The sequence below is a fragment of the Austrofundulus limnaeus genome, unplaced genomic scaffold (assembly GCF_001266775.1).
Source record: "Austrofundulus limnaeus strain Quisiro unplaced genomic scaffold, Austrofundulus_limnaeus-1.0 Scaffold2539, whole genome shotgun sequence".
Taxonomy (NCBI): domain Eukaryota; kingdom Metazoa; phylum Chordata; class Actinopteri; order Cyprinodontiformes; family Rivulidae; genus Austrofundulus; species Austrofundulus limnaeus.
In genome coordinates, this window is record NW_013954941.1 from 4136 (window position 1) to 15258 (window position 11123).

The following is an 11123-nucleotide window of genomic DNA, read 5'->3' on the forward strand; positions in this document are numbered from 1 at the left end:
TTATTTACGGGTCCCCATTAGTCTCTGCTGAGGTAGACTACTCTTCCTGGGGCCCACTAAGACAACGGACAGTCACAGTTTGATACAAGTAAACAAGTGAAACAATTCAACTTGCTGATCTTAAAAAAAACAGAATTGGTTATAAAATAGCTACAATCAATTTTGTTGAAAAAAATAATCATAAGCGTGAACTTAAAATCAATATCAAATAAAATTGAGGCTTGARTGAATCATTACATACTGAGTCGTTTTTAATCTGCTCAGTTCAAGGCAAAGTAATTGCTCATCAGCCTTGTATGTTCATTCGAGTAATATGATATATGAATGTTTTGCTGTAGCTGAGCAACTGGCATCTGCAGCACAACAACATGTAATCTGTCATTAATGTTATTTCTGTGATGGGTCATAGGTTAGATAGAGGTTGTAAGGATGGCACCTTTAGATTTTCTTAACTGGAACTTGTTTTGAAATACAATTTTTGGAGCTCCTAAGCCATTTCTGTTGCTGAGCTTCAGAAAACACTCGTGTATTATGAAGACACACGTCGAATTCATCTCTGCTGCGTCACATCAGCCCTCTCTCCCAGCACCCTGTTATTTTGCCCTTGACTTCTCATTGTTGAAACGGCAGYGTATCATCGGAGCTGTGCCACGGASCCCTGTRGAGGGCTCTCTGTTCGCTCACCTCTGCCCCTGCCCCCTCTCTCCYGTGTAATCAGAGATTCTCTCAAATGTCAAGGTGAGACAAATGGGAGCCATTGCCTCCAGTAATGACCCTCAGATATGGACTGGAGGGATTCTCGTTCTCTCTCTCCTTCTTCTCTTTGAGAAAACATATGTGTTTTACCTTTTATCCCTGAATTTTAGACCAGTTTCCTGCTTCCTTTTGTTTTTGGGACACTTTGTTAATCGTATCTCAAAGTTTCAGGCAGTAGTGTGTGAAAATGTTTTGAGAAGAGTTTGTATAGCTAACATTGWCACTCAGCTCACAATCAGATTATCAGTCGTTTTTACATCACTGCTTTTATTGTATGAGAGGTTTTCCATGAAAGTTAGCCACAGAGTGAATTTTTTTCATTTGCAAAAAGCACTCATTCAGTATCGGAATATTTAGATATGCACATGAAGATGTGCAGTTAAATCAAATAATTGTACGTTGAGGAGGAGATTTTTTTTTACTTTCATTTCACCTGGCAAAACATTAAGAACAATTTCTTATTTGCAATGTTAGCCTGAAAGTGCCAAAACATTTTAAAAAGAATAAGATGGGGAAAGAACAACAAAATATACAGTGCATACAACGTATACACAGTGAGCAATGCATTCACTCTTTAAAACAGTTAAATGTGGGTATTACGACAAGACTGCAGGGAAAGCCAATTGACTTGAGAGTACAACAGACAGTGGTGAGTCTTATATGGAACATTRGTAACAAATCAAATGGTGAAATGGTAGATTGAGAATTGAGAAATTGCATTTTGGTGTAAGCAATGTTTTAATTACTTGCACAAAATCTCATAAAATTCACAAGATGTGTGACAGATGCAGACATTTAAGGTGCTCAGTGCTTTAATCCCTTTTTTATAGTGTTAAAAGATGTAGTTATTTGTTGTTTCTGTAGTCTTGKTTTGAGTTTTACCCTCGTTTTGTTCTTCAAACACTTTCTGAGCTCAGCAAAGACTTTCTTTACTGCCAAATGAAGTGAATATTGCCTTCTTTGAGCAAGAGTCAACTTCAGGATGCACTGAACCAAAAAGTGTATTTAACTTGTTCAGTCATTCGTAAAATGTAATTGTTTTTTTTTTTCCCTTTGCTTTTTTTAGAACTTAGTGGAAAGTGAGGGCTGACACTGATGGCTCTTAAAACACCAAGCAGAATGTCTACAAAACTCAGAGCATTTTTTTTAAAACACGTGTTTCTATTCTATTAATATGTGTATAGGTACACTACACAATTTCAGTTAGGAAAGAAATGTACAACTTTCCATTTTTGATATGAACAGAAAGCAGATCAGCTGAGCACAGTCCAGCATACCCTGAGGTCAGAGTGTAGTAGGTCTTCCATGAGAGGTGGGCATGGGCTGCTAAAGCAGCCTGCTAACAGTGGGAGCTTTTGTGGTCAATTTTAWTTCCCGTGATTGTTCTTACCCCCACACTCTCAGCCCACCCTTTCTTGATTTCTAAGCTGTGTGAGCCCACTCTGTGCTGATCCCCCCCTCAGGGGCAGAACTCACCCACTGTCACCATGCACTCATATTTCTGAATAAAGGATTRTTGTGCAGAAGCAGAGGGGATGCAATAATAGAGTCTAAACGTCCAAATTCATTAATTTGATTGTTGGCGACAGCAGATCTCTCGACATGTAATTATGAAAGCTAATGGATGTAAGCATGCKAAATCCATCAGTGCTAATGATAATTGCAGCATTGGAATATGCTTTACAAATGTGTGGCCAAGACCGCAACAGAATTGGGAAATGGCTTCAGTATCTAAAAATACGATGGCACGGAGTGTAACTGTGTGATGGTGACATGCATAGATGCCTATTGGAGAGTGCAGCTGGGCCATCAAGGCAGGGAAATATCCGTCGTTTCATCCGTCTTTTTTATCTCAGTCCATACATGTGGAAACATATGTGGTGGTGAGCAAAAAGCAGACGTGCCCGCAAGGAACCACTACTTAAGTCGGACACWCTGATTGGTTGGCGGTTTGTCCTGCTGGGTGAGTTGCCACGTTTTTTGGCATTAAGCTTCTGCAGTTTTTATTTTATTTTATTTTTTGGAGAGTTACATTAGCAAACAGGATGATAGCTTAAAATGTGCAGATTTATTATCGACTATTGCCAAAGGCGAACATGGTCATGTTTTTTTCCAGCATCTGTAGAGTTGTGATTTGTGTATTAATCTTAGTCAAYTTGTAACATAGTTTTTGTCTGTTTGCTAGTGTTGATTTTAATGAAAGGCTCAGAAAGTACATCTGCAACTCTTTGGCAAGTGATGTAAACACAGTTCATGATGACCACCACAGATAAWCAACCTTAGCCTATACAAAAAATTACTCTCTCGGTCAACTTTACCGATATTGAGCTAAGATTTGGCATTATCTTAGCTGATATTCATTATAAAAACATGTATTTTGAACACTGACACATATCACAAAATCTTAGTATTGTATGAGATCACACATAATGTTCTTTCTCATCATAAGAAGATGTTAGTCTTAAAGTCCAAAAGGTGAAACGTGATAAAGATCTTTCATGTAATGGTRGGCATTTAATAGATTGATGATTCTAGTTTAGAACCTTAGGATAAAGACCATGTCTTCTGCCCCAGTTCTTCTTATTTACTTGTATGTCGTGTGAAGCTGCCATGAGGGTCATTACAGATTGATTGGTGCCCAAAGAGACAGGGTACTTGTTATTCCATTCTAGATAAATGAATGTCACATGCAATAGAAAGGCAGCATTGGATAGAAAACAAAGACAGACTATTTCATTTCGACAAGGTATTTCCGTTCCAGAGTCGGACAAAGTAATTCAGAGATTGGCTTGTCTTTGGCCCTATTGTGCAAATCTTAATGATGTTTCTCCTGAGCCCCAAGTGGCAGTTTGTTAGAAAAGGACTCTCAAATACCTGAGGTCTGTCTGCAAGCCAGAGTTGGCTGTGAGGTCCTTTCCTCTGCTTAGTCTCCCTGGGACTCTTGGAGCTGTCCCRGGATAGTTGTTTCAGCATTTCCACTTGTGTTACCTGGAGATGTTTTGATGTGTTGAAGGTGACGTTTTCATGCACCAACAAGCTGTACATGGCCATCTGCAGAGAGAGAGAGAGATGCAAGGAAAAGGATCCGGCAGCTGAACTGCGGGGCAGATGCAAAGAAAAAAGCTTTTGTTCCGAGACTTTTCCACAAAATGCCGAAGCTAATAAATGGTCTTATTAAGCAATCTAACCAACTCTATGAGGCTTATACAGTCCGTCATAGCGTTTTTCCATTGCCTCAGATTGTATTGCTTTTGTACAACCATATCAGGCTGATGTTTATAGAGGGAGRACAGATTATTTTCATGGGAAAGCTTCAGGCAGTATAACTGTTATATTGTTAGGCCGATGGTTTGTCGCCTTCTCTTCAGCTTCGCACAGAGGACTAATGTTCTCGTTTGACACTGGCGGATTGCTTTTTCTCTGTGCCTGAAGAAAGAAGGCAGCCTAATACATTTGAGTTGCTGAAGCGAAGGTCGTTGAGAATTACATTCGCCCCTTCCACCTCCCTCACTCCTCTACCGCAATTCTTTTTTTTCCCCTCCTCCCTCTTTAATTTCCCCACTGGATTGGCAAACCATTTTCACTATTAGCACTGTGGTAGGGAGCTCACTGTGTGTGTGTGTGTGTATGTGTGTGTAATTATCTTTGTGTGTGTGTGTGTGTGCATGCGTGCGTGCGTGTGTGTTGTGGTGTGCTTGCAAGCCCACCCAGACCCAAAGCAGACAAGACATATAAATAACTGCGTGGCTCAACTGGATTGTATTGTCTTGAGGAACAAGAACAACAGTAGCAGCAGCAGTGATAAAACATAAATATTACCACACAGGCACCTGAGAAGAGGATTCTAAGTTTAACTTGACAGGTTCAGAAGGAAGTAGAGCAGTGGAAAACACCAAAACCATGGAAATGTCAGGGGTATTATAAGTAGGACGGGTCCATGGACTTGTTTTATGATCCAACATGGAGGTTAACTGTTTTCTGTTCCCCCTGAAGGACTCYAAACCATGGAAGCAAGTACCTACAGGTATTAAGAGTAATAGATTAGAGCTATATTTAGCACAGTTGGCAATGCAACAGACTTTGGAAGGCATCACATGGTCCAGCCAAGCAGTTCCCACAATGCCTTCCAGACGATAAAGGCCTGGATGGATCTACGTTAGCAGGGCAGAGCGTGTGGACGCACTGACATGGAACCACTGGAGTTCTGGCTGACACACCACCCATTTAGGCACAAATAGAGACATTTTGAAGAAAGAGGCTTGTATCTCTCACAGCGAAGACCCCTTGGGGCTTTTTTCTCTCTTCCATCTGCGTTTTCTGCCCTGCTGTGCCGCCTTAACGAGGGCCATCCGAGCTGATGATACGCCAGGGTAAAAAAAGCAGTAAACAGCTTTGTCTTCTCTGGATGGTGAAAAAGAGATTTCTGAGGATAAACAGCAGAGTGATGGTACTTACGTGCATATGCTATCCTTTCAATATTCTTAATAATCCTCTGTGTCTGCACAAAATTCTGTTACAATATATTGGGCACACATATGTGTGCACAAATGGCACAAATTCAGACACTTGCTCAACTCCACCATCTGTACCGAAGCCTGCTCTTCTTATCTCTGTGATGTATCTCGGCATCAATTTTTTAAGACGTCTGGCAATGCACAGTTGCAATGTGGGATAGGGTAAGATAGCTGCAGAGACAGAGGTTCTGAGGTGAATTATAAATCTGCTGATAGACCAGAAGAGGGCCACAGGAAGATTGATGCTCTCTGTTGTGAGCCAGAAGCCAAAAGGAGGAGAGGAGGTAAGCAGACAAATTTGCTCTCGATAAAACAAAAAAACTCTAGGGAATTAATCTTATTGCAGCACTTCCTCGTAAATTCAACCTAAATTTCAAAGTGAAAATAGCCGTACCCTTTTTATACCTTTTATTTAATCAACAGCAAAGAGCTTTCATGCTAATTAGACTCTATAATGYCATTGTATGGGAGACCCAGACTACCAGGGAAGCATTTTAAAGTAAATAATGAGTTACTTCCTAGCTGTTTGATTGCAGCACAGGAGGAAAATAACACTGTGAATGAAATAGGAAACAGGGACATTTTATTTAGTTTTACTTAGTTTTGTTTTACCTAATGGCAGCTGATAAATGGTCTCAAATAAAGTGGCGGTTGTATGAGTGAACCAGTGCTGATGTTACAGTTGGTGGCCTGTTGAGTTAAGAGGGAAAATACCTGGTCTGAAATCACACCATAATCAGAAGAGAAATGGAGGAAAGTCGAAAACACAGAGCAGGGGATTTCCCATTTAACRGTTTACTCCCTTATCTAACGTCTTTGCCTTGTATTTCAAGCTGCAGACGTAGATGTCTCTACTTGGTATAAAGCCCCACCTGGTTTCAGTTGGTGAACTCTTCTCCCAGAAGATTGGTTCTTTTCTCTCTTAAACTAAAAGCATTTACAGCAATGTAGAAAAACTAATTACAAATGTAATCCAATGTAATGGGTGTTTTGAATATTGGAAATGTGTTATTTGAACAAACACTTTTCATGTTCAGTGTGTTCCCTAGGAACACTTTGTCATTTGACTGCGTACTGGTAAAATCAAACCTCCGACTCACTTGTTGAAAAACTACTGCACTGAGCCACAGCCATGCAAAAAACTGATTATACTGGTTATATTTGGCTTGTGTTTGTGTCTTTTGTAATAATAAACTAAACAGATTTATGCCTTCTTTCCCATTAAGGGCTCGGCACACGGGGAGCGACAAACTACARCGATTAACGGCTGTCATCGCAGCCTGGGTGAAACCCGACACATGGGACGCAATAGCRATTGCAGCGTTGCGAATCGCGCTCTCAGATCGCTTGTCTTCACAAAATTTGATTGGTTCTTGACTCTGAAGGCGGGTGTGCATTAYGGACGTGTAAACTAAACAAATCTTGCGATTCTAATGATATTGAAAAACAAATGCACATCAAGATACAATTTTATGAGGAAAAACTTATCATAAACTTCACCCTGGTGCCAACAAATACCCACAAAGCTGCCTTTTTTAGTAATCACTTGGTGAAAGTGTTAGCTAACGGCAGTGTGTAGCATACTCTCCTCTCATTGGTCAGCCAATGAAACCCTCGCTGATTGGTCGCTAAGCGACAGTGACAAAAGTTGAACATTTTTCAACTTTCATATGTCGCGTCGCAAGCTCGCGTGTGCACGTGTACGTGTATGAGCGCGAAATTTCACATGCACTATTTTCGCCGGTCGCTTAGCTGGAGGCGGGCAAGCGATTGTCGCCTCACCGCACAGGCTCCATAGGAAATGAATGGAGAGCGAGCGACGTCGCCTCCCGTGTGTCGAGCCCGTTACTTGAGCACAGTCATGGTTCTTAGCTGGACACAACATTCACTCTTTATGCCCAACATAGGCAAACCATTCTGTTGTGCAAATGGTTCTTTCTATGTTCTTTTGTTTGAGCAGCTATCTTTGAGKGCTCCCCTCATATGTCTACAATTTTTACTGTTTGTTTTGAGGAAATATTGTGTCAGTAGAGTTGCTGTCCACTATAAGGTAACTTAGAACCACAAATAAGCAAAAGCTTGTCCAGTGGCGATCTCCAATCATGACATCATTCTCTCTCAAATGATTGGACAAGCCATGCAAGCCTGTGCAAGCATTCACTGGTAATATCATARCAGAAAAAGACACTCTTAGAGTGAATTTCGACACATTCAACAGGAAATACAAGAAAGTTCAGCTGAAACATCCGGGGAATTGAAAAACAAAATCTGATTTTTGCAAAGAAATAAATAAATAAATCAGATTTTTGCAAAAAAAAAAGAATAAATCAGATTTGAGCATCAAGACCTGCAGTGTGAACGTAGTCTTAGACTGCATCTTAGCTTGGGAAAACTGACAAAAACATACTCCTTCCATGAGGGGCTGATGGCTTATCCTGAGTCACTGTYACAAGTACTRTAGCACAATATTTGGTGGAGTTTGACACCATTTTCCCAAATTATATTGTTTAAACACAGCTAAGCCAGCACACTGTGATTGAAACCAATGAAGCTAATACCAGAGTTTGTATGCACACAGGTGTGGAGCGGACATAGTCATGCATAGTGTTTTAAAAAATAGCCTAAGAGGAGATCCCCATTCCTAGTGAGATATAATTAACTTTTTTTGGTGATCTTGTCTTTTGAAAACGTCAAAAATCAGGTTGTTTATTCACTATAGTTCTTGTCAGGACACAATTTTAAGCTTTGMTGCTTTGTTCTCCTCTTGCTACYCAAATCCTTCAGGTCATYTTAATATTTCTTCCACTYCTCTCAATTTTCCCTAAATCCTCTSTAATAATCAGAATTCCCTTCTTTTCACTTTGACACAGGTGAAAATAATGTTTAGAAAAAAGAAAAAAGAAGTGAGGATGGCTTCATGTTGATGCATGTCAAACCCCACCTGGGGGATTTAACCCAACAGTACTGCCATTCAGAGTGTAAATCACCATTTTTGTGGAAAAAGAAGCTTTGCAATAAGTGGGTTCAGAATCACTAAARAGACCTGATGTTTTGACAGCAAATTGGGAATCATGCAAAACTATGAAAATGGGTCTCCTTTGCCCATAGGRTGCATATTTTCTGTGGAGTCAGAAAGAGCATTGGTATGACTGAACGTGAMCACACACCTGCTGCATGGTGCACACGCATACGTCAAAATTAATTACTGTCTTGACTTTTCCGAATCGTGCTTAATTCACCGGGTTCCTGATGATGATGTAGAAACRAGGTGGCAGTTTCGGCCAGGAAAGCGTTGAATAAGTAGCCCGCAGAGCTGAAACCCTGGCAGGAATTCACACTATGAGCAATTAGAAACAGTGGAAACCTGAACCCAAATATCTGCTTTTGGAGCACAGCTAGGCCCTGTCGCTCACAATCAAAACACGGCACGGAAAACTCGTCTGGACCCATCCTTCAAAGTCACACGCACGCACGCACTCACAGGCAGCCGCTGGAGTGAAAAACCACAAATCAAACACATTTAAAAGTACACTTTTAACAAGTGCCTGAAAGCATGCGCRCGCACTCGCTCCAATAACCAGAAGCTGTTTAGACCACCATCATTGTCCAGATGCTTCCGTTCCTCTATACCAGCTTTAGGTTTGCGTGCCAGACCCCAGGGATGTGTTTGTGCCGTGGTGCTTCTTCTCACAAAGCCGTCCACCTCATTGGCTTCTCAGCTTTGCACTGACTCATTTTCGAGTGCTCCCTTAAAAAGCTGTGGGTCTGAAATTCCATTTGAAAGTGAGTTTTTAATGCCTTTAACACCTGCTCTTTCTAAACACTCGCCGAAAACCAGAATTTAATGAGGCCTTAGGCTCATTTCTTCCTCATAGATCAGAAACACTTACAGAGTGCTACTCTGTGGTTAACACGGACAACTATTCAGGCGAGTTTAGTCATTAAAGCAGTTGGATGATTCCAACCTCTGTGCTGCTGGGAGCAGAAAACCACCTCAGAATGTGTGTGCGCCCGTGTCAGGATGATGAAAGAATATAACTTCCCCACCTGTTCGCAGTTTTAACCTGAGACCTCATTAGCACACAGTGTTTTATTTCCACTACATTACCTACACAATATGCTGTCTTGCTTGCTGTTTGGAGTCCTCTGAGAATGAATGCGTGTGGATTGTTTTTCTTTATGGTTCTTGTATTTCCCCGTGTCGGCACCATGTCAGTAACACTGCGTCTGTTGTGATCATTTCAGGTACGACTACGTGGAGGTGCGAGACGGCGTGGACGAGAGCGGTCAGCTGGTAGGGAAGTACTGTGGGAAAATCGCCCCCTCGCCGGTCGTCTCCTCGGGTAATCAACTGTTCATCAAGTTTGTGTCTGATTACGAGACCCACGGAGCAGGTTTCTCCATCCGATATGAGATCTTTAAGACAGGTGAGTCGCAAAATGATAGTGTTATGAAATCGAGGTGATTTAAAATAATGCAAGATACTAAAATGTTAATATAGAGTTAAGCAAATGATTATTGTCACTCATGAATCCATTCTTTTGAATGCTGTGGATTTAGTGTTTATACCTTTACTGTTGAATTTAAGTTCTAGTGTTTCAGTTCATGATGCTCAGCTCACGCCACAAATAATTTCCTGTATCACCTCAAGGCACTTTGTCCCAGGGGCGGATCTAGGGGCGGGGCCACAGGGGCTTTGGCCCCAGCTGAAATCTGATTGGCCCCCTGAAGTGCCCCTCTCCTGTCACTCATCTGTCCTTTGCCCAAGAGTAATGATGGCAGGTGCAGTTCCATGTTCAAACACTAGAGGTGCTAATGAGTCAGATGCTGTGTGTTTGAGTKTTTTTGATCTATGTACAGTAAAAATMCATGTAAAACTTKTAAGGAGAATATACATGCAAGATTTTTTAAATTACATGACAAGTGTTTAAACATGTGACTAGTTAAATGCATACATCTTATCAAAATCAGAGATTTGTGTACAAAGATGTTTAATAAGTGTTTGGCCCCTCTAAGAATCTTGTGGCCCCTTGAAGGCCCCTTATTCAGAAAAATCCTAGATCCGCCACTGATTTGTCCGCCATATTATTGTTTTGGTGGTGAAACTGGTTTTTCCATTCAAAATTTTTACACTTAACCATCAGTTTTTAGATTTAAGACTAAGATTTAAGACTATGTTTGTCACCAGCCATTTCAAATTCCCAGAATTTGAAATCTGGAGGATGAAGAATTTTAATGAAGAAAAAAAAATAAGGCTGTCTAATTTCATAGTTTATTTGTGCTTTAGTCAAGGCGTCACAGAGCCACATTATGCAAATGCAATATGGCAGCCAATATGCCTCATTCAAAACAAATGAATCATAGCCCCATATGTTCTGTAATTGTAGCAGTTTTTTTTTCATCTGGTGTGAGTTATTATACCATAAGCAAAGGGTGTAATTTACTGAGCAGTGATTGAACAAATGTTGTTTTAAGTGTTGGTTTATTGTCAGATGGCAGTCCGAAGCGAGGGTGTGAATGTGCCGTTATTACRTCTGACAAGCTGGTCGTGGAGAAAGTGGATTCTGTTTGCTGAGAGGGGCGTGAAGTCACAGTTTTTCCACTCCTCAAAAGAAACAAACACATAGATGGTATTTCGGTATACTTAAGTGCACATASTACACAAGGATATTTATCTTATCAGAACAAAGTAGAACTTCCTGCTGGTTTGCTGCCTTCCTTTGTTTGGACTAAAAGAAAAAGAAGATGAAAGAAGAGGAGGAGGACTGCCTCTGTAGGAAATGACTGCAAGAAGGCAGACAGGTGCTACAGACTGCACTTTCATTAATTAGCCTGAGCGGCAGTCTATGAGAC

The 11123-nt window shown here is 40.9% G+C and overlaps 1 protein-coding gene across 1 annotated transcript in view; it reads left to right on the forward strand.

Moving 5' to 3' along the window:
* Positions 1–9954, forward strand: part of LOC106511139 (neuropilin-1a) — a gene marked incomplete in the record, with an annotated part of 13943 nt that extends 3989 nt beyond the window's left edge. Inside the window, 1 exon segment of the mRNA XM_013999884.1 lies at positions 9517–9954. Within this exon segment, the coding sequence (XP_013855338.1) occupies positions 9517–9735 (219 nt within the window).
* Positions 9955–11123: the final 1169 nt, after the last annotated feature.